This window comes from Apodemus sylvaticus, chromosome 7 (assembly GCF_947179515.1).
Source record: "Apodemus sylvaticus chromosome 7, mApoSyl1.1, whole genome shotgun sequence".
NCBI classification, from domain to species: Eukaryota; Metazoa; Chordata; class Mammalia; order Rodentia; family Muridae; genus Apodemus; species Apodemus sylvaticus.
The window spans coordinates 56,759,911-56,787,278 of NC_067478.1; the positions used below are offsets into that span (position 1 = coordinate 56,759,911).

At 34.5% G+C, this 27,368-nt stretch overlaps 1 protein-coding gene across 9 annotated transcripts in view; it reads right to left on the reverse strand.

Moving 5' to 3' along the window:
* The window catches only part of Znf280d (zinc finger protein 280D), an 80,123-nt gene that overhangs the window by 23,339 nt on the left and 29,416 nt on the right, over window positions 1-27,368 (reverse strand). For 7 of the 9 annotated variants that reach the window (XM_052187841.1, XM_052187839.1, XM_052187840.1 and 4 more), the window contains 10 exons: window positions 21,653-21,876; window positions 19,082-19,239; window positions 18,589-18,689; window positions 17,607-17,753; window positions 12,920-13,054; window positions 10,932-11,239; window positions 10,671-10,811; window positions 4,706-4,768; window positions 517-635; window positions 333-369 (listed from right to left, as the gene is read on the reverse strand). In XM_052187841.1, coding sequence (XP_052043801.1) covers window positions 333-369; window positions 517-635; window positions 4,706-4,768; window positions 10,671-10,811; window positions 10,932-11,239; window positions 12,920-13,054; window positions 17,607-17,753; window positions 18,589-18,689; window positions 19,082-19,239; window positions 21,653-21,876 — 1,433 coding nt within the window. The remainder of the gene's footprint in view (window positions 1-332; window positions 370-516; window positions 636-4,705; window positions 4,769-10,670; window positions 10,812-10,931; window positions 11,240-12,919; window positions 13,055-17,606; window positions 17,754-18,588; window positions 18,690-19,081; window positions 19,240-21,652; window positions 21,877-27,368) is intronic. The other 2 variants (XM_052187846.1, XM_052187847.1) reach the window with 1 other exon arrangement.

Consider the following 27,368-nt stretch of genomic DNA (forward strand, 5'->3'; position numbering starts at 1 on the left):
GTGAGGAAAAAGGAATGTTAAGACACAAAGAATCTGACACAAAGATAAGGCAGAACAGGAATCTAGACGCATGCGCAAGCTGAAATCAGCACTGGTATCATGGACTTGTGTAACTGCCTATGTGTAAGTAATATCTCAGAACTTTGAATTTAGGAAATTCCAACGACTCTTGCACCAAGTCATGAGTTCCAGAGAGCAGGACCCTATTTCAACAAGCAGCTTAAAAGTAAAAACAAGACCAGTATTTTTCACTTCTATTAATGGCATACTTAAGAATGCAATCGTGCTAAAATTTACCAAAGAAAAACTCACTTAATAAATATTACACTTACTCAGAAAGACGTTCAGAAGTTGGGATACAAACAGAAACTGAAATCAGAAGAAAAGTTTCATATTTACATAAGCATATGAACAATGATTAGTAAAATAAATTGACTTAGTAAAGAACCCATATTTTGGCTTTTCAATAATAATGCTAAATATAAAATATGTGAAACAGCAGTTATGTATACATACCATTCTCTATTAGAACTTGGCAAGTATGAGTTTCATGTCGACTTAAGTGTGTAGCCATGTTATCTAAGCCAGAAACATCAGTTAGGAAATCACAATTAAGGCACACTAGAGAAATGCCCCTATTAAAAAAATAGAAATAAAATAAAAGGTTTTTATTTTTATGAAATTATACATAGGTTTAATACTATTTTTTCATGGTTTTTTTTTTGTGTGTGTCTCAACTTACCACTTTGCTATATAAGTTTGAAAATGGCACAGCCATGTCCAAATTATGTGTATAAATTATTCATGATTCAAAGATAAAGGAAAAGCTTAGAGGTAGAGCACAACCTAGAATACTCAAAGTCTTGAGTTCATTCCCAGTACTTTCTCCCCAAAAAGTAATAATGTTTTAAGAACATTCACTCCTTGTATCAGTTGAAAAAAAGCTAGGAGTCATACATTAGTCTTGGCTTTGCTATGTGCTTGCATTAATGTAGGTAAGCCACAATGTACCTCTGCAATAAAAAAATGATGATATAGCATTTTTCAATATATATTGAATAAGGCTCTCTTTAGATACCACACTGCTAGGTGTTATGAATATAATGGTGAAAAAAGAAGTATAGTTCACATTCCAATGAAATTTACAATCTAGGCTTTCACTTAGTCAAAGATAAAAATTAGAACAATATAAAGGCTCCAAAGACAGAACATGTGGCTAGGTGGTAGTGGCGCACGCCTTTAATCCCAGCAGTTGGGAGGCAGAGGCCGGTGGATTTGTGAGTTTGAGGCCAGCCTGGTCTACAGAGTGAGTTCCAGGATAGTCAGGGCCACACAGAGAAACCCTGTCTCGGAACCCCCTCCAACCTAACCCCCCCCCAAAAAAGAAAAGAGACGGATTACGTGCATGCTATGTGTTAAGGTCCTTATCACAACTGGTCTTATCTTCACTAAATGTTGGATTACATAAAATAGCTAGTAAGATGCTGGAATATACACGCCTGAACATCTAAACATGGCAGCATCCTTAACTAGTCTCCCTGCTGTCTACCAGGGGATAAACTACTCTTTTCCAAAGCTTGATTGCAGCAGTTCTTAAAATGAAATATGTGATAATTACAAATTTTAAAATTATAATCAAATTTCTTGATTTTCAAAGTGTAGAGGTTTCAAATGTTACATTTGGGAATTTAATAGGGAAAGTTCATACGTTGAAAAAAAAGGTAAAGAAAACTCAGGCACAGAGAAAGCAAGACAATACTAAATATATCAAACTAAAGTTGGTTCCAAATAACTTTGTTTCTCTTATCAGTTCTGGCTGCAATTCTTGGAGGGGACTGTAGGATTCTTTAGAATCTCTTTAATAAATTATTTTCCTTAGTGTAAAAAATATATATGAATATATATGATATGTATCATGCAATGTAAGCACTGTTATTGTCAGTTTAACAACAAAATATGCATGTTTGAAGTTCAACATAGCATTATATATATATATTTTTTAAAAGATATTATTTATTTGATATATATGATGAGTATACTGTTACTGTCTTTAGACACAGAAGAAGAGGGCACCGATTCCTTTACCGGTGGTTGTGAGCCACCATGTGGTTGCTGGGAATTGAACTCAGGACCTCTGTAAGAGCAGTCAGTGCTCATAACCTCTGACCCATCTCTCCAGCCCCAGCATAATATTTTATAAATATGGGAAATTAGCTAAACTAGGTAGCACAAGCCTTTAATCCCAGCACTCAAGAGTCAGAGGCAGGTGGATCTTAATTCGAGGTCAGTGTGGTCTTCAGAGCAAGTTCCAGGACAGCTATCACTACACAGAGAAACTCAGTCTTGGAAAATAAACAAACAAAAAATTTAAAGTAAAAAAACATGAAACTGGTAGGAGAGAGAGCTCAGCAGAGTACGGGTTGCTCTTCTGGAGGATGTAGATTCAATACCTAACACCCAGATGGAGGCTCACAACATCCAGTTTCAAAGGAGCAGACACCATCTTCTGGTATCTGCAAGCACCAGGCATGAAACATGGTACATAAATGAAATATATGAGGGTAAAATATTCATACACATAATAAAGTACTAATTTTTTGGATGTAAAATAGGTTATCTCATACTATCTTCCCTGAAACTCTAACATACTATGTATTTCCATCTACAGGCTGTACTAATAAAACAAACTGAAAGTTCCCAAATTAGTTTCCTCTTGGCTAGTCTTTTTTAATGTCATTTCATCTGATTCTGAGGCTCCGACTAGTCTCTGATTCCCTGTTTTCTTAAAACAGTTGCTGTTAAGCACTTCACAATACAAGTAGTAGAAAACTAACTCTTTGTATAGTTGGTTTCAGACATCTCATTACCTCATCTAAATTTCATAACAAATTGAAAAGTAGATGCTATAATCAGCATCCCTTTAGCTAGAACTAGTTTAATTTGTCTACTAAAGACAAAGCTTGTAAGGGTCAAAATTAGGTTTGAAATAAATCCCATATTCAGTGCATTAATTCAAGTTCTTACAAGATTAGTCCTAACTAATTAGTACCTCACAGTTCCAAGCTATGTGGCTGATTCACCTACCTCCTTCAATATTTTAATAAGAAAAAACTATATAGTGATATATTGTAGTGGCTTAAACGTACTTCAAAACTGAAGAAGGCTGATGAAAGTTTCTGTAGGTACAAGCATTAGCTATGCAGAACTGCTGACCTATGTTCAACACCTGGAACCCACAAGAGAAGGAGAGAAACAACTTCAGAAAGTTGTCCTCTGAAATCTAAATATGTGCTGTAGCATGGGGGCACATGTATGCACATGCAAACACACACAATAATACATAATAAAAAAACTTTATAACATTATTTACATTCCTACAAATCATAGAAGATTTCTGCAATATTCAGATACGGAAAAGCTTTATTTTTGTTCTCATTTTACAATGGTCATGTACTTCATCTGGGACCCAACTGTTACTATACAATGAATGTACCATGAGTACCATGACGTACCTCTGACATACAGTGATAGTAACACAACCCTGTAATATCTAGTCACAAGCAACCAATTGACACACTGGCATTAGTTTAACTTAAAAAGTTACAGCAAACCACAATGACAAAGCATTTTATATCTGTTACAATGCCTATAATATGACTTCCTAGCCTGATGGCTAAGATCAAGTATAGAGTGCCTATAATAAAGAATAAGTAGCAGGTGCTAAAAGAGATGCAGAAATTCTTACTCAGTACTAGTGAGTAGTATGTTTTACTAGTGAGTAAAACAATGGCACTATGAGGAAAACTAGTCTATCAGTTTCCCAAAGGCTTAGCAGGGAGGTAGAATTCAACCCAGCAAATTTAATCTTAATTACACAAAAAAGAAATGTATGTTTATTAAAAAAATGTTCAAAGCAACATTATTTATTTTGACCTCAAAATTAAAATTAACAAAAAATAAAATACTATTCATCAATTTAAATAAGTATTAATATTCATCATGTATGAATCAGAGGCAGTGACTAAGGAACACATAGAATATCAATTTACTTACAAAACATCTAAAATGGGTTAGTCTATATGAATATACATTTGTAGTTGCTTGGATATGGGCCAGGGAGGGGATGGGGGAGGAAAAGGGAATGGTTATTAATAAATGGAATTTTTTTTAAGTACTAAAAATGTACACATACTATGATGACTGATGTATAACTGAACATACTAAAATTTATCAAGATATGTTTAATCTTGATTATTAATGGAAGGGATTTAAAAAACAAACCTCCTACCTCCCCCCCAACCCCTCTGTGTTAATGGTGTGGGGAAGACCTACTCCAAATGTAGGTATATCATCCCACAGGCTGGGGGTCTTGGACAGAACAACAACAACAAACAGGTGAGTAAAGTGACAGTATTCACCCAGCTGAGCTTCCTGAGAACAGACAAAATGTCACCAGGCACCCCAATCTCCTGTGACCTGACTTCCCAACCACAACACAGTACCCTAGAACTGAGCAACAGCAAACCCTTCCTTAAGGTGGGTGTCAGTTACTTATAAGAACAGAAAAAGTAACCAACACAGTATGGATACTCTACTTCAATAAAGATAACATTAAAAAAAAAAATAAAAAAATAAAAAAAACCAAAAACAAAAACAACTACAATCATTGTTCAACAAAAAGATTTTGCAAAAATCACTTGTTTACCTGAGATTTTCTGAATGCTTCTTAAATATACAATATCTTTTACTTGGGCGGTTACTATGAAAGCTGAAAAGATAAAAATGATATATTTTTAATCACAATACTTTTACTGGACTGCAAGTCACACTTATTTGTAAAAACATTTCACATCTATACTTAAGTTTCCTTTTTAAATAAAATATCACAATGAGAATATTCTCATTACTATTTAATTCATTATAATCTTCCACTTCCCTCTCAAAATGGGATCTCAAAAAATGGACCAAAGAGGCCTCCCACTTTGACCTGTGAGTGGCTGGAACTAAAAGTAAGTACCACCATATGTGACTATATCCTTGTATTTTTTTTTAAATTTTTATTTATTGTATATGAACATCTTGTCTATATTTATGTCTGTACACCAATGTGTGTGCATTGTGTCACAGTGCCCGTGGAGGCCAGAAGACACTGAGTACCCTGGAACAGAAGTTACAGAAAGTTGTAAACTGCCACATGGGTACTGGAAACAGAATCCTAGTATTCTGAAAGTCTTTTTATTTTTTTGTTAGTTTTTTTCGAGACAGCGTTTTTCCGTCCTGGAACTCACTCTGTAGACCAGGCTGGCCTCGAACTCAGAAATCTGCCTGCCTCTGCCTCCCAAGTGCTAAGGATTAAAGGCATGCGTCACCACCGCCCAGCCTGAAAGTCTTTTTTTAATATTTTCTACTGACATCTATTTCCTTAAGCATATTCATGACCAATACCTCATTGTTATATAAATAAACCACTGAATTAAATTTTTTATCTTAAGCCTTGAAAACAAATTTGTATTTCTGCTAATGACATATTTCCACTATATTATGAATGATTAGCAGTAATAATATACTATTTCTAAGTCTTAGAATGCTTACATAAATAGGAAGGGATTAAAAGGATTTAAATTAATTTCAAAAATTGAGCTAAAGGCTGCTGTTTACATGTTTAAAGTCAAACATTTCAATACAAGTGTCAGAGATTACCAGCAGCAAAATGAAAATAAGGACTCCTAAATTAAAACAATGCCTCCCTCAGCACAGAACAGAAAAGGTCACTAACTATACTTTTAGCTATAGAAAGTCAGGACTGAGTTACTATAGTTATTTCTAAAAGGGAAGTTACACACAACAGCGCCTGTATCACCTGAGAATGTACTTAGAAATGTGAAGTCTCAGATTACCACAAACCTACTGAATTAATTTCTGGCAGTGGGGCTTAAAGTGAAAGCCCAGGTAAACGGTTACATATAATACAGGCTGTATATTCAGAAAAAAGAATATTATGGTTAGCTGCAAATTAAGAAATACTCTCCAAAGATTTCATATTCTCAGGAGTTCAAATGTTATTTCTTCAACTTGAGTGAAATTATTAGTAAACAATTAATATGTATACATATAATGGCATTACAAAAATAAAGCTTTTTCAATAAACAAGTTGCGAAGACTCAAACATTATTTGTATATATAATTGTTTCCTTTGAGGAATGAGTCTAAAACTGTCTGATTCATAAAATACATGAATCAAATACTACCTTAAAAATAAAATTTGGCCCTGAGCAGACCTTGGGTGCAAAATCCACAGCCAGTCCCACAACACCCAAAGGAAACTCCATTCCCAGGTGCTTTTACATGCCCAGGATCACAGGATCCCAAGAGCTTGATCACACCAGAATCTCAGGGTCCCAGAGGCAGCTTGACTCCCAGAAGCTCAGATACATCCAGGATCTCAGGATCACAGGATCCCAGAATCAGAGATAGCTTGACTCTGAAGAGATCAGACACAACCAGGATCACAGGAAGGACAGGTTCCAGTCAGATATAGCAAGGGTAGGTAGCACTAGAGATAACCAAATGGTGGGAGGCAAGTGTAAGACCATAAGAAACAGAAACTAAGGTAACTTGGCATCATAACTCAATTCTTCCACCATAGCAAGTCCTATATACACCATCACACCGGAAAAGCAAGATTTTAAAACCACTTCTCATGATGATGATAGAAGACTTTAAAAGGGACATAAATAATTCCTTTAAAGAAATACTGGAGAGCACAGGTAAACAGCTAGAAGCCCTTAAAGGGGAAACATAAAATCCCTTAAAGAATTATGGGAAAACACAATCAAACAGGCAAAGGACATAAAACCATCCAGGTTCTAAAAATGGAACTAAAAACAATAAAGAAATCACAAAATGAGACAACCCTGGAGCTAGAAAACCTAGGAAAGAGATCAGAAGTCATAGATGCAAGTATAAGCAACAGAATACAAGAGAGAGAGAATCTCAGATGCAGAAGGTACCGTAGAAAACACTGACACAGCCAGGCGGTGGTGGCGCACGCCTGTAATCCCAGCACTCTGGGAGGCAGAGGGAGGTAGATTTCTGAGTTCGAGGCCACCCTGGTCTACAGAGTGAGCTCCAGGACAGTCAGGGCTATATAGAGAAACCCTGTCTCGAAAAAAACCAAATCCAAAAAAAAAAAAAAAAAAGAAAAGAAAACACTGACAACAGCCAACAACAACGCAAAAAGCTCCTAACCCAAAACATCCAGGAAATCCAAGACACAATGAGAAGACCAAACCTAAGGAGAATAGGTATAGAAGAGAGTGAAGATTCCCAACTTAAAGGGCAAGTAAATATCTTCAACAAAATTATAGATGAAAACTTTCCTAACCTAAAGAAAGAGATGCCCATAAACATACAAGAAGCCTACACAACTCCAAAGAGACTGGACCAGAAAAGAAATTCCTCTGGTTACATAATAATCAAAACACCAAATGCACTCAACAAAGAATATTAAAAGCAGCAAGGGCAAAAGGTTAAATAATATATAAAGGCAGGCCTATCAGAATTACACCAGACTTCTCACTAGAGATTATGAAAGCTAGAAAATCCTGAGCAGATGTCATACAGACCCTAAGAGAACACAAATGCCAGCCCAGACTACTATACCCAGCAAAACTATCAATTACCATAGATTGAGAAAACAAGATATTCCATGACAAAACCAAATTTACATAGTATCTTCCCACAAATCCAGCCCTACAAAGGATAATACATAGAAAACATCAACTCAAGGACGAAAACTACATCCTAGAAAAAGCAGAAAAGTAATCTTTCAATAAACCCACACAAACATAATTCCACCTCTAACAACAAAAATAACAGGTTACACATAACAATTACTTTCCCTTAATCTCTCTTAATATGAAAATTAGTATCACTAACATTCTAATTGATTGAAATTCAAAAATATGGGGAATGAGAAATTTGATGACTGTCAGTGGTCTAATTTGGTAATTGGAGAAATATGTCCAATATTGTACAATCCCCATACACTTTCAGCATGTTTGTAAGTGATACTGTCTTGCTGTGTACCACATAATGGTCTTGAAATCATACTTCTCCTAACTCAGTCTATTAGTAGGATTGTTTATTTGATGTTTGTACACGATACTATGGTTTTCAGAACAGCTTACATATTGAAAAATTATTTATACAGCCAAAAGAAACATAGACAATTAATTTGGGAGGTAGGAGAACAACAAAGACTGAATATTTTGCTTGATATTTATAATTGTATCAATATTAAAGATGACTTTATCGATGAATGCTTTTAAAAATCATCACAGTCAAAGAGCTAGAATCTTACCCTCAACTAATGTCTGTGCCACCCTCAAAGCAGAATCATTGTTCAATGAAATAGACCATCTTAATACAGATACAATTTCTTAAATAAATGTAACCTGTTCCCTGTGGGCTGAGAATGATGACAATCACTCAAGTCAAATAGCTTTGACTATAGCAGGAAATCTGTATCCAAATAATTGGATACAGAGTACTCATATACATAAAAATAAATAAATCTTTAAAAAAGAATTCATATTGCTTTTCTATTACCTAGATTTGAAACACAAATTCCACAATTCTGCATATTAAAAAGGGGGGATGAAAGCTAGATTTGATGATACAAATCTGTAATTCTAATACTTGGGAGGCTGAGACATGAGAATTTTAGATTGTAGCCACCAGGGCTACATAATGAAACACCTGTCTTATATAAAAAATTAAAAATAAATAAATAAAATAAAACATGCTAACAAAAAAAGAAATCTGGCATGGAAATAATCTTCCTAACATAATAGCCTTAAAGAAATACACAAAGCCTCCATGGAATTCTCATAAAAAAGGGACTCAAAGGTTCCTCTGATAAAAACTGTAAAATATAACAAGTTGAGGAAGAAACCTGAAGAGTTTGCATGCTAATAAACTGGAAAAATTAATACTGTGAAATGGCCATTTGACCAAAAGAAATATATACATTCAATTCAATCCCAATAAAGATTCCAACACTATTGGAAATAGTATTCTTTAGGGAAACAAAAAACAAAACCATATTAATCTACGTTTGGAAGCACAAATGAGCTCAGCCAAATAATCCTCAACAAAAATAAGAAGACTGACTATATCACCCATGCTTCTGTGAATGACCTTAGTAAAACTCCCTAGTACATATGACATGTACATGTATGCGCACACAAGCACAATCACACACACAAAAACATAAACACACTAAAATTTTATATTATAAAGTGAGAGTGGTATGAATCTCATACATTTTCAGAACTGAACATAATACAAAGAAAAGGGGAAAGGAGAAAGGGTTCAAATATTATGTTGGCCTTTATGTCAAGTGAGCATGACTAAAGAGTAAATGAGAAAACTCAACAGAATTGAGAATGATTCTGATGGTAATAGTTGCTGAACATCATAGACTAGTGGGAATTCAAAAAAATGAAGCATAGTATAGGCATGGATTCAAATTGTCCTATTAGCTAAGAAAGGGGAATTAAACATTGACGTAAGTGCTGGAACTATATATATGGCAGGTACCAGGAGACCAGGTTGATGATCAAGGACAGAAAATTGGGAAAAGTACTAAAGCCACCTAAAAAGGTGGGATGATCTTTGAAAGTAGAATCTGGCAATAATCAAAAAGCAACATGAAAGCCAGGATATGACCTATGTCCTAAAAGAAACTTAGATATACCTGAATTTAATTTAGAAAAACAAAAAACCAAACAAACAAAAAACCAACCAGAGCATCATTCTGAATAAGCAATCTATAAGAATCATTTCAATGAGGACAACTTTGACTATTCTTAAAAATAAAAATCCACGGGGCTTGTTTCAATTCAGACAACCAAGGATCAGTTCCCAGCACTCAAATAGGCAGCTCACCAACTGCCTATAACTAGCTCCAGAGGATTCAACACCCTCTTCTGATCTCGCCAGGCACCCATACACATATGGTATACACTCAGACAGAACAGACATACGTAAATAGAAACAAAATCTTAAGAGACAGACTTTAAAAACCAACCCTTAAAGAATAACATCAATAAGACCAATAACAACAACAAATAGTAGTGCTCATGAGGGTTAGTTACTCTATCATAGAGCAAATGATGGGTACCCAACGCAGAATAAATTCATAATTGGAAAAAATTCCAAAGTAGCATCACAACATTCACTGAATAGATATAAGCACACACAGCTTTAGATATGGGCACATAGATGCCTGAGAAATAGATGTATTACAGAGAAAGACAGGGGAATGGAAAACAAAATCAATAAAGTTCCAAGCATCACCAAAAATCTTAAAGTCTCTTTGACTGATTTGAAGAGAATGACAGTCATGAAAATATAGAGATTTGTCAGTTCAATATATTTAAAACATCTACTTATGAAAATAATCATTTTTGAGGGAAAATGAATCCAAAAGAATAATTACTCCTCTAACAAATTTACTTTAATTTCACTGGCTTAATCAACAAGTTCATACAGTAATTTCTTGATTTGCTTTTTTTGTAACAGAAAACAAAGTTATAATACAATTTGTTTTCAAAACAAAAGCTTCTTCAATTGTAATAATAGGAAAAACACTGAACTCATCTTACCTCATCATATGATTTACATAGGCTTTGCTACAGCTAGTGTTATATCTGCAAAAACTACAGTGGACATATGTAGGAAAATGGTTTGCAAAATCTTTTACTTCAGAAGAACACTCAATACACTCGTGAATACCTCGACGTAACCTTGTGGAGACATAAAAAAGATATTTTGAAACAAAAATAGTCAAGAGAGGGCTATTATTAAATATCATGTTGCTATACTTGAGTTTAAACCAGGAATATGTATTAGAAGTAAGGCATTACCTTAAGTTCCTTAGTGCAGTGTTTACTTTACTTTTTTTATTACTATTAGATAATGTGCTTTGTTTCTTCTGCACATTGGAGACTTTGGACCTGTTTTTAGATTTACTTCCATTAGACTTGATCTCATTAGCTTTACTGGGATCAGATATGGTTGTATTTGGGGTACTTGTATTCAACTTCACGTGATTTTTAGCAGTTACATTTTCAGTCCTTGGAGGTGAGAGCTGGAGGGTAGAAGTGCTTGCACTGATAGAAGGTGTGACTGAAGATCCTGATTGAAGAGGTCCAACTGAAGCTCGAATAGTAACCTTTAAAAATGAAGAAAAGCTTTTCCTTAAAAAAATTAATCACTGTATAAAATAACCTAAATATTAATTGTTTTTTAGAAGCACAGATAAAGTAACTGGGTATAGGTCATTTATTTGCTTTAAATGTTCAAGCAATAAAATGTATTAGCTCACTTAAAATATCAATTAATACCATAATCAGTTGTATGTTAACATTAGTATTAATAAGATTAATAAAAATTATATGAATATAAGATCACATTTCAGTTATATTTATGCTGTGATATGACTAAAAGTTGTTCCAACAGAGCCCAAATTAAAAGTAATAAAGACAAAAAAAAGTAAACTAAAAAGGCCTGTTACCCTTTAAAGTTATAGTATCAAATAAATATCAATAGCAAGAGTGACTTGTTCTTTCTGGAGCACACTGCCTAAGATTTATGCAAGTGGTTGTATCAATTTACTATAAGAAGACCATAACATTTAAGTCTTTAAAAGAACTAGTAACATTTATTATTTACTGTTCTGAAACAAAATATTCTGTTACATTTGTTGGTTGATAATGAAAATGCAATTACCTCCCAACATTTTCATTAATCATTTGATTATATCCCTTCACATCTGAGGAACATCCAATGATGAATTCCTACTAACTTGTATGCTTGTGTAATGTACAAAAACCCTTGATCAAGAATCAAAAAAAACCCCTGAGGTTAAAACTGCCTTCCTAGCTTCAAAAGTAACTGAATCTTAAGCCTGTTCAAATCTATTACACAGGGTAATACTGACTATAGTATATTTCTTGCTGTATGAATTATGAAAAAGTACACTTAGAATTATGCCATTCTAAGGTGCTAGAAAAACATTTAGTATCATTAATATTATTACTACCAATATAGGAAGAAATGAGAGAGGACTGCACTGCTTACATTAGTATTCTGCATGTGTAGTCCCAGCATGAAATGAATGGATTGCAGGAAAGGATGCTGGCTAGCTCCTCTTGCTCTTAAGTCTTCAGAGCATGGCTTTATACTATTTAGTCAATTCAAATAAAAGACATACCCACATTCAAAGGTAAGTACCCAAAGGCAAATATAAATGTTTTGGGGATTATATCACTTTGGATTATCCATGCCTCTGTTTTCCCTCCACTGGAGCAAATATTCAAGAGCTGACTGTATATAAAGAAGTCAGAGAAAACAGACGTATATAAGGCAAAAAGGGAACAGTAAATGACAATCATCAATTTACAGTCAGACAAGTGTTTGCTCACAATGCTGTTAAGCAGCAAAATTTGCTTCGTTTAAGAGTAGACTCAGCATTAACAACTTCAAGAAACATTTGGATACCTGTAGCATTAGGCACTCTTAAAAAGCTGGAGGTCCAGAGATTAATGAAAAAATAATTTCTGATATCAAAGAGCTTAGCAAACAGCTATTAAAACTAATACATATACTACTAACTAGAAAAGTTCAAATAGCCATACAGTATTGAAATAACCCATTCACCAATGAAATAGTTTAATTGCACTTTTTATGAAGGAATACATCCAACACTGACTCAAAACACATTTTCCTTTCTAAAAAAGCAATAAAATCTAATAGTAGTCTCAATGAAAATCCAAAGTCATTTTCTAACATATTTTGTTCCATAGATGGAGTTAATTCTAGAAATGACAGAACACCATGCATTTGAACGCACTTTTGTTCCAGGGGGAAGGCCCTCTAGTTGCTTGGGTTTTACAAATGTTCGGTGATGTTGAGTCTTGTGATCCATTTTTTCCTTGCATGTCAAAAACTGCAGTCTGCATTTGGTGCAACGATGTATTCCCTTTTTCTATTAGAAAAAAAGGAAAATAATTTTTAAAGCTATAAATCCTAAGTTCTGGGCTTAATTGTCATACTTTAGTATAAAATATATGTAAAAGATCAAAGAATCTCATTTTTAAAATATTTGTTAGTAATCTCAAGATTATCTGCTATGAAAGTTTTGAGGGTGGAAGAATGGTCAGTGGTTAAGAGCACTAGCTCCTCTTCCAGAGTTTGATTGCTAGTACCCAAATAGTAGAAAACAATTGTAACTTTAGTTCCAGGGGAGCCTCTTCAGGTCTCTGCATGCAGTACATGCATGTGGTACACAGACAAACTTGAAAGCAAAAGAACTATAAAAGATAATTCTTTAAAACAAAAAAATTATAAAAATTGTATAAACAGGTTCTAATGAGAATGCTAGCCAGCAAGGTGAGACATACTTTTAATCCCAAAACCCAGGAGGCAGAAGCAGAGGCAGGTGGATCTCTGTGAGTTTGAGGCTAGTCTGGACTATAGAATGAGTTCCAGGATAGCCAGAGCTATATAGTGAGACGCTGTCTCAAAAAAATCAAGACAGAGAAAATCCTAGTAATTATGATGAGAAATGTCTTTTAGTTATAAAGCCAAGTGCTTAAAGACCTGGTACTGTTAACATTAGCTACACTACGTGTTTATGTAGAAAATGTCATTTGTGGTTGGAGAGATGTCTCAGCAGTTATGTGATCACACTGCTCTTCCAGAGGACCCAAGATCAAGTCCCATCACATAACCACAGATATACACATACATTTTTAAATGTTATTTTAAAATGTTTGCTGTTTTTCACTGGTCAAAAGGTGGATAAAGTGACCTCTTTAAAACAAAATAAATTTTAACTGGTCATTTAATAAAAACTGTTTTCAATAAACTTCCTGTAATGAGAAAATACTCTGCGGTTGTGCATCCAACACAGCTGTCATTAGTCTCCCAGGACTACTGATTACAACAAGTGCTAGAAGGACTGGGAAAAATTTGTTATTGTGATCTTTTATTATACACTATATAACTGTCCCAAATTATTACACCGTATGCCTCAAAATGTACAATTGTTACATGTCACCATAGTATTTTAAAAGAGGGGTTTAAAGGGATGACTTGGCAGTAAGTTAAAAGCACTGGGTTCTTTTCCAGAGGACCCAGGCTCAATTTCCAGCACTCACATGGTGGAACTCCAGTTCCAGGAGACCCAACAGAAGCAAGTTTGCTGCCACCACTGGCACCAGGTGCACACTTGGTGTACAGACTTAGATAGAGGGAAAACATCCACACACAGTTTTTAAAAGTTCTTAATACTTTAAAAAATATTTTTTACAACTGTTTACAATACTCAAAGTAGTATGTAATAAGATCTTATAGAACTAGCTTCATCTTAAGGTTAGTTTATAAGCATTATAATATACATTAGATTGTCTTGACAAATGCAAACAATACAAATCCATTTATTGTGTACTCAAAAAAAGATGAATTAAAATGGAAAATGTGGTTAAGAATCAGAAACTAAACAGGCTGGTAAGACAGTTCACATGAGTTTACTGACCCAGAAATGGTTTTCTCTATAACATCTCAGTCCATAACTTTGAATACCATATTCTCATGCATTTAATATTACCCCTTGTGGTTTACATGAGCAGGCAGGCTGTCTCTCAAGTCTCTGTCTGTCTTTCTCTGTCAGTTTCTCTCTTTCTACATCTTACTGTGGATCAAAAGGTGAACTCTTTGGTAATCGAGCCAACAAGCCCCCTGCTTGCTTCCTATGCTATCCCTCCATCAGGGACTCAACCCTCCAAAACTATAAATCCAATTAAACATTCTCTAAGTTGCCTTGGTCGTTGTGTTTTATCACAGCAATGATAATCCTTGACGTCTAATATACTTTTCAAATTGGCAGGAATAAAAATGAACTTTAGGTTTTATGTGTACTTCCCTGCTTCCACCCTCTCAATTCTGGTCTTCTTTTAGTCTTTTCTGTAGTTTAGAATATGAAAACATTCTTGTAACTACTTAGAACAAAAATGGATATGTCCTCATGCCACACATACAATATATTAACAAAACCTGTCAAACACTACTACACTGGCCCTTACTGTTATACATTTTTAAATTTTTCTTCCACTTATGTCCTTTGTTCCCTGTGAAATTTTCTTCCCACTGAATTGAAGAACTGAAGACCAATCTAGGCTACATGAGATCCTCTTTCAAAAAACAACAGTTACATAAACTGCGTTGTTGGTTTTAAAAATCAGCTGTCATGGAGGCTGGAGAGATGGTATGGTAGATGAGAACCAGCAACTATATAATGTCCTGCACAGACCTATAGTCCCAGCTGAGTGAGGCAGAGACAGGAGAATCCCCCAAGCTTGCTAGCTTCCAGTCTAGTTGAGAAAGGTTCAGTTCTAGGGAAATATTCACCTCAAAGAAATAGGTAGAGTGACAGAGAAGAACACAATGCTCTTTTATTGCCTCTGTGCAAACATATCCCACACACGCACGTGCACACACATACACACAAATATATAAATATTACCTAATAGAAAGCAATCTTCTCAAGAAAAAAATAACATCTAAGGTCCTCAAAAATATTAAAGGCCCAGAATCAACTGTTCTGAGAATCTAACAGTGTATTGGTAATTTAAATTCAGTTTCAAGTTTATCATCTCTCCTACTTATGATTTTCAGTTTTTTATAAACATATAAGTTATAAGTACTCTGAAGAATTCTTTATCCTTCTCAGCTTGAAGCCTATTAACAGCTTGACCCCCATTGGTTGCTGTCTATTCCACAAACAAATAAACCAACGAAGCTGAAACTTGTAGCAAGTTAAGAAGAGTCTAGTTGTAAAGAGTTAATATGCAGGGTCAGTATACCTTGATTATCGCTCATTTCTATATCTGTATCTCACTGTACAAGTAGGTGATATATTTGAGAAAATAAGATTAAAAGCCTCATAACAAAATAAGAAACTTCTTTATATATACTCTTTTTTTAAATTTTTTTTTCCTGAATTCTGTTTATAAAGATTCGATAAAAGCTATTTCTCAAATAAAGGGTCTGGTGGGCAGGTAAAAGAAAAGAATGCATACTATGTTTTTGCTAAGTTCTGAGAAATTCCACATTAATAGATAAAACACTTTAAATTTATAAACTTGGTTATTTATCAAATATACCAGTAACAAATTTTGAGGGAAAAAAATATGAAACCCCCCCCCAATGGAACAATATTTAAGGAGATTCCAGAATAGGAGATCTTGCTGGAATCTTTCAAAGGTCTGTAGAATCACACTCACAAGACGGCTGACCCAAAATTTATTGGAAAATTCTACTTTCATGTTCTCTAACAATTAAAAACACAGTCCAGGAGGTGACGGTATACATGTTTAATCCAAGCACTTGGGAAGCAGAGGCAGGTTTATCTGAGTTCAAAGCGAGCCTGGCCTTCAGAACAAGTCCTAGCACATCCAGGGCCACAGAGAGAAACTCTGTCTTGAAAAATCAAAAACCAAACCAAAACAAAACTCCCATAAGTTAATTTCCTGATTAATTGAACCTGACAGTCAAGTATGTTACAATGGGAAATACCTGGTGTGCAGACACGATAAAGTACAAATACACTGAGCTTCTCAGTGAGCTGGCAAAACCTGACACCACCATCAGATCCAGTACAGATGGATTTCTGATTCCAACAAAAGCAAGTAAAAGACAGGTATCAATGCTGCAGCAAAGGGTAGTTTAACTGTTCCAGGAAAAGAACCAATAAGCATCACATCAGAAATGCACAGAAGATTCAACAACTAATAATGAGTGCCAGAAATTACATAGCTAAGCTAGCAGAAGTCATACAGGAAACAAGCTATGCTCTGGGCGAGTTCAAATATTGACTGAACACTTGTTTCCTTTATCATAACTATAAAACATTGATCTGGGTCAATAATGACATGTCTTTTTATAATACCAAGGGTCTGGACAGTGGGGGGGGAAACCCAAGACAAAGAGGAAAAAAGACGAAGAAATTCTCTATCTTGGGGTTGTGAGATGGCTCAGCGGTTAAAAACATCAACTGCTCTCCCGAAGGTCCTGAGTACAAATCCCAGCAACCACATGGTATCTCACAACCATGAGATCTGATGCCCTCTTCTGGTGTTTCTAAAGACAGCTACAGTGTACTTACATATAATAATAAATAAATCTTTTTTAAAAAAATTCTCTATCTTGATTCTTTCTCAGTTCAAACTGATTTTTCCACCTCCTTGAGAGGGTACTTCAAAATCATTCCCATATCTCCCAAGATCCTAAAGTGTCCAATCTTTCCCATATTCTATTAGCCTCTGTATTGTCTCAATCCTATGATTCCTATCTTTTAAGACTTGTTAACCATTTACAGACCAAGTATCACTAGAAAAGGAGAAAGGAAAGAAGTGGAGGTTTCACAAGTAATTCAGTACACACTTCATACGTGGATCAAATCCACTCCCTTTGAAAACCAAAAAATATTCTGAGTGATAAATCAGGTAACATAAAAAAATGAGAAGTAGTAACCTCACCTGATGCTTCATGTAATGGTGCATATAGGGTGTGGCGATTTTAATAACTTTGAGGCAGAATGGACATAGCAAATTCTTAGTGTTTTCATGCGATGTTCTAAAATGAGACTCTACCTCAGAAAATAATGATGATCTGTAATTGCAAACCTAGAAATAAAAAGGTTATGTTTAAACAGAAATTTTATTTAACTAATTTGCAACTATAAATATAATATCAATCCAGCTTTGATGCCAATGCATGCAAGAAGTTCACTAAGGTAGATACCAAAAAGCAGAAAAAGGTGATCCTTCAAAGCTAAAAATTACTTCCCAAAATATAATAGGTACCTTCATTTTTATCAGATTATTTATCACCCAATTCTGTCTTGATTTGAAACTTTAGAACCTTGTCCTATGAAATACTTTATTTCTACATAAAATAGCACTGTCCATCAGATTATACTGCCTCTAAACTATTACTTGTGCCAAAGCACTTGTAGGGCTCTGCATAACTAAGTATCTATACCTTGGTAATATGGCTAAAGTATTCTGTCTAGGGTAAAGTAACCCACTCTGTTTTGTCAGTTAGAGCTCTTCTCTTTCTAGTGCTTGAGAGCAAATAGCAGCTTCTGAGCCAAATCTAGTTCACCGCCTTTTCCTCATATAATGTATGAATTGTGCTGAGACTTTTCAGTTGTAAATTAAATAGAAGGGTCTTTGCTTTTAGTTACCATTTTTACCTAAATGACAAAAGCAAAACAAACACCACTAATATATTTCACCACACATGAAAATTATATGAAATCCAAAATTTGAGATCTGTAAAGATTAATTTGAACACAAATACATCCATTCAGTTCCTACTGTCATTGCTGACTTCCCACAATGGGAGAGTTTCTGAGCTGGGAAAGAGACTGTAATACCTCTAAAACTAAATGCTCAATACTGACAAAATTTAACACCAAAACAACAACAGTTAATAACACTATAAAACATGATGTACCTGGCAGATGTATGGCATTTCACCAGGTTTATGATTATCCTTCATATGTTGTAAAAGAATCTGTTCAGTTTCAAACGATAGCTCGCAGATTTTACAAATGGCTATAGATGAAAGAAAGTTATTATAAGATTTTAATATATAAATAATAAAAGCTCATTTGGAAATCAGTGTCAACAGTGCATCAGCAAAAGTGGCAGTTTTAGAGGTGGTGAGCAGTCATACATATACATAACTCAGTGCAGTTCCATTTTTTAGCACTACACAAAGGCATGTCTGCTATCCTAATGCTTCAGGACCAAATAACCTGACTGACTGAGCTCATGTGGCTACTAAACCAAGACACACATCTGGGATTTGAACTGAAACTTGAAGTAAATTAACTTTTGCAATTTTGCCCTCAAAATCCAAAGTCTATTTCTTGTTCTTATTTCTGTTAACAGTTTTCTCAAGACTTGCTCAGCTTCATTTGACCCTGAGATGCAGTGTCACTCACTGGAGAACTCATGAGGCGTGTGTGTGCTCTCGATGTGGCACTGCAGCTGGAAGGGTGTGGGGAACTGCCGGTAGCAGTGCTGGCAAGTGGTGTGCTTCTCCCAGCTCTCGCTGCCCTGCTTCTCAAGCTCCAAATGGTGCTTCATGTGGTTCATAAACCTGCAAATGGCAACGGTACAAAGATTCAAATTAAAAACTCAAAGAAAATTTCACCAATATCAGAACCCACTATTAAAAAAAAAAGTGAATTATTACTCAAAACCTAGAGTCCTTCTCTAAGAAACTGCATGTCCTAAATAATGACCCCAAATGGTTTAACTGACACTTTTTTCCATCTTTGTATCAAATGTCACTACTTTCAGATGACTGTTTTTAGAAAAAATAAGTATCCTTTGCTATGTGAAGTACTATTTACATTTTAAAATTCAATATTAAAAGAAAGAGAATCCTAGCAGCAAAAGTAGTCATGGGAGAAATTCTTTAAGACCCTGAAGATATACAATAAATTCTAGCTACTAGTATTTTTACTTGTATCTCTGTTTTGAAGTGCATATCCATACTACTATTTTTACTTTGTATCTCTGTTTTAAAGAATCTCTGTTTTGAATGCACTTGTAGGCATTAAAACTGTAACAGTTTTAATGAGTACAAGTACAAGAACTTTTCATTTATTTAGTGATACTGTTTTTTTGTTAGCATAAACTATTCATTTTAACTTGCAGATTGTGCCCTTTTTAAGGCAATATCCATTTTTTAGTTTTAAACTTTGCTATTTCAGCATCCCTACAAGGTTTCAACTATGGCCCTCAACTATGGCCCTCAGTAAAAGTGGTATAAATGGGAATATCTATTTAAAAAAGCTTACTGAAGCTTTTGGTTGAAATAAAAAGTAGTATTACTTGATCAAAAGAATTTTTAGACTGGGTCAATAAAATTAATAACTTTATTAGTAAATTCATTCACTTGGAGGTTTCAAAGGAAGTAAGCATGAAACTATATGAAAATGTTATCAATCCAGATATCATGAAAGCTGTGTCATTTCTTTTTCCAATCTCTAAGGAACAATTATCTCCTCAAAGCAAATGTAATACACTTTGAAGAATCTTTATTTCCCTTTTGGTTTTAGGTTTTTGTTTGTTTGTTTGTTTTTCGAGACAGTTTCAAAACAGCCCTCTGTGGACCAGCCTGGCCTAAAACTCAGATATCCGCTTGCTTCTGCCTCCCAAGTGCTGGGAATAAAGGTGTGCATCACCACTGCCCAGCTTCCCCTTTGGTTATAACATGAGCTCTACAAAATACTTGAAGAAAACCCTAGTGTTGATTAAATATTTGCATATAGGCAAAATAGCAGGAGCCAGTAACTTTTAACTTTTGAACTCACCCCTTAAAACATCAAAGACAACATTTCCTTTTAATTTGTCTTTTTGGAGATAGAGTTTTGTGTGTTTTAGTTATATTCTCACACTCTCCCCAAATGATCCACATTCACTCCTAAAGTACAACTTTTCTAAAATAAGTATACTCATGCATCTAACTTATTTTGAAATATACATTCAAAGCAATCAGTTTTTATCAACAGCTTAATTAATTTTTAAAACTCAGATTGTTTAAAGGAGAAAGACAAACAGAGGAACACATCAAGCGATGCAGGTAGAAGCAAGGGGCAAGGGTACAGGGTCAAACATTCAATTTTTTGATGAATGTTTGAAACTTTTTATGAAAAGGGTAGAAAAAAGTCTTGCCTAATAAAATGTAAATTTTAGACTATATAATAAATGAAAACCATGCTTTAGTAGTCTTCTTACAGGTGACATTTTTATAACATATACCACTAGAAGATTACAAAGAATACATTTCAAAAATTTGAAACATTTATATGGATAATTTTTAAAATTCCATCGAGAATGAAATATCTAATTTTAATTTAAAATTTAAAATTAAAACATACATGTTTCCTGGAATACATTAATCAGTGACAAAGAACATAAAAGATATATTATAAACATGATAAATAAATATAATGCAGATCTGATCATCAAGTAGTATTAATAAGTAAGAGGTCAATCTGCCAACTTCTGGAGACGTCCAGAAGAAATTATTATATTCAGATGTATGAAATTCAAAAATATACAATGTATTCCTAGATCAGTATCAAAAGATAAAATAAGTTCTTACTATCAAAAGATAAAATAAGTTCATTTTGTTCCAAATTAATCTCTGTCCTTTCTTAAGCCATACAAATGAAAGACAAAGCAAGACTTAAGAGGAGACTAAAAATACAGCAAAGGAGACAGCATTGAAATTGCTCATCTAGAATGACAAGGCCAGGCAGTGGTGGCACACGCCTTTAATCCCAGCACTTGGGAGGCAGAGGCAGGCAGATTTCTGAGTTCGAGGCCAGCCTGGTCTACAGAGTGAGTTCCAGGACAGCCAAGGCTACACAGAGAGACCCTGTCTCAGAAAAAAACAACAACAACAACAAAAAAAGAATGACAGGAGTGTATGATAAAGACACAGTGCTCACATCTCTGGTATTCCCACTTTCATTGAAATAAAATACATATTTACATACCTAATATTATTTTTGAGAACTTTCAAGCAACTGAAGCATTTAAAGCTTGTATGAGTCTTCTGTTCTTCCAGGACATCTCCTTCATGTTTTCCATAATAAAAGTCATTAACTAACATTATCAATTTTCCTTTCTCTGAATCAAGATTCTTAGCTTCATTTGCTGAGTTTAAATTGTCTGTTTTAGTCAATCCCAAAAAGTTATTTATCATGTCTGGACAACAATACTAGAAGAGAATGAAAAAAAAAAAGATGGCCCATTTATTACAAAGTAATAGCAAAACCAATTATGTTTTCAACTACGACCAAACCATGTATAACTATGCTTGATAAGGTATCTGGAAGAATAGTGAAAGCCTATGGTGCATATTCTAAATAGTTTAGAAAAGCAGACATTTTTTTAAAAGTAGACTATTTATTTGTTTAGTGTATGTGCTATGTATGGGTGTGAATGCCACAGTGCACTTGTGGAGGTCAGAGGACAACCTGTGGACGTCGGCTCTTTCCTTCCACCACGTGGGTTCCAGGGATTGAACTCAAGTCGTCAGGTTTGGCGGCAAGCACCTTTAACAGCTGAGCCATCTCGCCAGCCCATAAACATTATCTTAACAAAACAAAAATTTAAAAAGAGATGAAAAAAGCCTTAAGACTAGGATTTGGCTATTTAAACTTTTCCCATGCAATTTATCTGCTCAGATACATGTTTAATAGTCATTTGTTTCTTAAACAAAAATCATTCATTTCATTACCATGTCAACAATACAGGAGGAATGTTACATGCTTTGATGTATCAAGTTATATGAAAACTTCCTAAGTTGGCTAAAATTAGACTTTTACACATCTAAACTGCCACTCTCTAGATTCATAGAACTAAAAAAATGTTTGGGATATGGAGACAAATGCAGCTAGTTTATAATGGAATGCTGAATCCTAAAAATATCTGAAAACAATTACTTCTCAGTAATACAAGTAAAGCTGTCACAAAAGCTGTCTACGATACAAAGCTTTCCATAAGCGCTTTCTAAAATCAAGATATAGCTAATTTAACTTATTATACATAATTTTTAGTTGTAGGCATTTTTAAAATGAGTTTTTCTTTGAAGGTAAACCTAAAAAAAAAAAAAATCTATATCAGAAAATCTGTGAGGTTCATTAAACAGTAATTCCTAGCACTGCTTCAGGCCACCTAAACTGCAATTTTTACAAGTTAAGTCTTAAAAGGTATTTGTTTTTTTATCAAGAAACACAGGTAATTCTTTTATAACATAAACGCTTAAGTGTGCTAAATCAGCATTTAAAATGGAACACGATTATTCAATGCTTTGATAACATCTACTTTCTTTTCTGCAACATGTGACTCTGGATCATTTCATTCATGAAACACTCAGTATAATCTGAGTGGCTAGGCCTGAGATCTACAGCATCTTCTGCAAGGTTACATTATTCCTACTTCATTTCATTGTCAGATTTTATCTTCTACATTGTCTGTTACTGTGTATGTGTGCATACACATGCATATGCACATTCATGTAAATGTAGGTGTACATATATGGGTGAGAGCACATGTACATGCACATACACATGTATATGTATATGGAGGCCAAATGACCTGTTTTAGTCAATCCCAAAAAGTTATTTATCATGTCTGGACAACAATACTAGAAGAGAATGAACTTTAGTGTCATTCCTCAAGAACCATCAACTGAGTTCGGGCCAGCCTGGTCTACAGAGTGAGTTCCAGGACAGCCCGAGCTACACAGAGAAACCGTGGTTCAAAAAAACAAAAAACAACATAAAAAGAACCATCAACTGAGCTTGGATCAACAGGCATGAATCACCACATTGACCTTTTAAAATGTGGGTTCTGGAGATTCAAGTACTCTTGAAAGGAACTGAATGCCAGAATTATCTTTTCAGTTTCTAAATCCACCAATATAAAAACACCCCCCCCAAACCCAAAAATCAAAACAAAACAACACCACATTTAAAATACATCTAAGAAGTAGGAAAAATACTGAATAAAACTGAGTGACAAGTTGAAGTTGCACCCATAAGTATATTTGATGGGAACAGTGGCTCACATCTTTAATCTCAACACTCAGGAGGAAGAGGCAGAGGCAGAGGCACTTGGATCCCTGTGAGTTTAAGGCCAGACTGGTGAACACAGTGAATTACAGGTCACCCATGGCCACACAGTAAAATCTTGTCTTGCAGGAAAGAAAAAAGGAAAAAAAGTATTTTGTATCCTAATAAGACGATCTTTTTCCCTTGGACAGAATGGAACACAACCAAAATAATAATAATAATAATAATAATAACAACAACAACAACAACTAAAATGAGAGGTAAGAAAAGGCTTTGTTACTTATGTTTCTGTATTTTCTATCTTGGAGACAGAGCTGGCCTGCAATTTCTGAAGTAGACCATCTGCCCTTGAATTCACAGAGATTTGCCTGCCTGCTTTTGCCTGAGTCCTCTGATAAAAGGCCCAACTTTATTTCTGGATTTTTCCTGAGGTACATTTACCATCTATGAACTCGAAATTAGAAAAGAAAAAAAAAATCAAGCTATTTTTAAAGACATTTATAAGACTAATAGAAATAATGCTACTTTTAATTTTAAAGAAATGAGGCATTGTGTGGAACAACTACTATACTACACTGTAGAAAATCACTCAGGAGCTGTGGCAATTCAGTGGTAAAGCACTTGGATTAAGTCAGAGAAAGATAGGAGGGAGATCAGAAGAAATTACTTAAAATATATATATTAAGCATGTGTATCAATGATATTTTATTAACAAAGTACTAGCCTTATTTAAAACCCTCCAAGGGGAGGGGGATCACAAAAAAAACCTCTGGAAAAATTAGAATTTATAAAATTCTTTAATTCAGTCTTCTAATAAATAATGGTCACTATTAATGTTATACCCTAAATGTTAGAACTGGCTTTCAGGAGAAGCCACCCCATGTTATACTTAGTGATTCTTTTCTAAAGCTATAAAATGACCTATGGAAGAGTAAAGTTTAAGTTCTAAAGAAATTTATACTTTACTATTTATAGAAGTTAATGATTTCAAAAAAAAGTTAATGGTTTCACAAATATGCTGATAAATTATATACATAACAAATGATCAACTAATTGCTGTTTTATTTTCTTTCACACACACAAAAGGATCAGATTTTCAAAAGTAGCACAAAATCCTTGTTCATAATATCTCTTTAATAATATTTTAGATTTAGATCCTTAATAAAAACAGATAAAGAACAAATGACAAATAAAAACCAAGTACAGTAAATGGAGTAAAGGACTGATTTTTGAGGAAAATCAAACTATCCGGAAACATTAAAAGACAAGAAGTACAACTGGAGAAACAAGGAGTAAGTTTAGATTTAGGTTTTATATAAAGATGATAAGCTACAGAGGGCACAACTACACAGGATCCAAAAGTCGCCGGAACTTTGTCAAGCCATATTAACTATGTTGGCTCTAAGGCCTATTCTGCATTCCTTCATTTCTCCCTTATTTTTATGAGACAGCCATTTTACCTAGTGAATACTTCAGTGTTGTGATCTGTAGTATGACAAGTTATTAGACACCATCTATACTTCATTCTTGTCAATCTAGAAAGTTTAAGTGCTTGTAATTTAAATTCATATTAAAAAATTTATTTTTATTTTATGTGTGTGTTTTGTCTATAATTATGTATGTGCACATGTGTGTAGTTCCCTAGAGACCAGATCAGAGTGTCAGGCTACCCCTGGAACTGCACAGGAGTAGCCTATAGCTAGGAGTAGTCATGTAAGTGGTAGGAAAAAGATCCTGGTCCTCTGAAAGAGAAGCAAGCGCTTTAGCCACACAACTCTCTCTTTGGCTCCTAAATCTTTTTGGGGGAGTGGAAGTGAGAATTGGCATTTTCATAAAAATGAAGTTTAACTGATGTCACTCATGTTTACATTGGGTAATGATCAAAAAACAGTAATTATTACATCCATTATCTTAAGTTTTATCCTTTATTAATACATTCAAAAAGCCTTTCCTCTTTTTGATACACAATGTATTCTTTTGATTATATTCATCCTACAGTTTTGTGTCCTTATAGATTATAAGGAACCTACCTCCTACCTATAACAGTGCTGACTGTTAACCTCTCCATACCCTTCTTCCTTAACCTCCTCAGCCTCAAGTAAACTACTTCACCTACTGAGATAACTTTTTTAGATCATGTAGTATTTGCCTTTCTGTGACTGAAAAATTGCCCCATGACTTAGAACTTACCCTTCCTAGATTTGAGAATGCTGTATATATCCACAATAAAACAAGGAATATATATACATTCATAAAACGAATTATGTTGCTTTCATGAAATGCTATGGTATTCTAGTATTTGAATGTTACATGATTATCTTTATTAATTTCCAATAAAAGTAATCATAAGTAATGTTAAACCATATTTAAAAAAAATTTTAGGATAGAGATCACTAATTTCTTCAAGAACAGAAATATTCTGTTAGATTTTTGGAAAAATGCAGCTGAGCAAGCCATGAGAGGCAAGCCAGGAAGCAGCATTTTTTCATGGTCTCTGCTTCAGTTCCTGCCTCCAGGTTCCTCCCTTGAGTTCCCACCCTGATTTCACTTCATGATGGACTGACTGTAAGCTGACATAAAACCTTTCTTTCCTTTCTACACCACTTTGGTTATGATTTTATCACAGGGAAAGATATCAATTAGGCCAAGAAGATTACACAGTATGATACAATTTGTACACATAATAGAGGGAAAATAAGAACATTCACATTTATCTGTAAATACACACACACACACACCCCAATAACAAATAAAACAAACCTAGAGTATATAAAGCAAATTAATATCAAGTTATTCTCTTTGAGAGTCACCTAGTAAACCAGACAGGTATGAGTCGGGCCAGACTCCTCAGTTGCACACCAATGTATGCTTTTATGAATCACATGATTACATTACATAGTCAAAAACAGTAAGAATAACTAATGTACTGCTTTTTTTCTCTGTCTCTAATATCAAACACACAAAGAATCATAAGTCTCATTACATTACAAAAGTGAAATCAGTTGTACAAGATAATTTTCCTGTATGACCAAAACATTGAGTTCAGTCCTTAATCTAACCCTGTGGGAGCTGAAAGCACTATAAATCAAATGCAATTATGAATAAAGAACTATTTACAGTTATAAGTTATTTTTATCTTTATTTCTATAGTTACTCATAAGCATGGGTTTCCCAATGCCATCTTCAACCCTGTAGATGATGTATTTTGATCATATTCAGCCCTCATTACTTTCTCTTGTCCCTGGTTCCTACTTCCCTCTCCCAAGAAGTCTTCTTCCTGTCTTCAGCTGTTTCCCTTTCTCCATTCTTTTTTCAGTAAGTTTGACTAGGATTACTTTTACGAGCGAAGGGTTATTTACAGGAGTATGGGTAACTTGACCAGTAACTATACCACTGACAAAAATGTCTACCTTTCTCCTTCTAATGCCAGTGAGTTCATTTTGCTTTTATTTGTTTTAGAAAATGATGAATCGCAGGGTGGTGGCCGCGCACACCTATAATTCCAGCACTCTGGGAGGCAGAGGCAGGCGGATTTCTGAGTTCGAGGCCAGCCTGGTCTACAGAGTGAGTTCCAGGACAGCCAGGTCTATACAGAGAAACCCTGTCTCGAAAAAAACCAAATCAAAAAAATAAA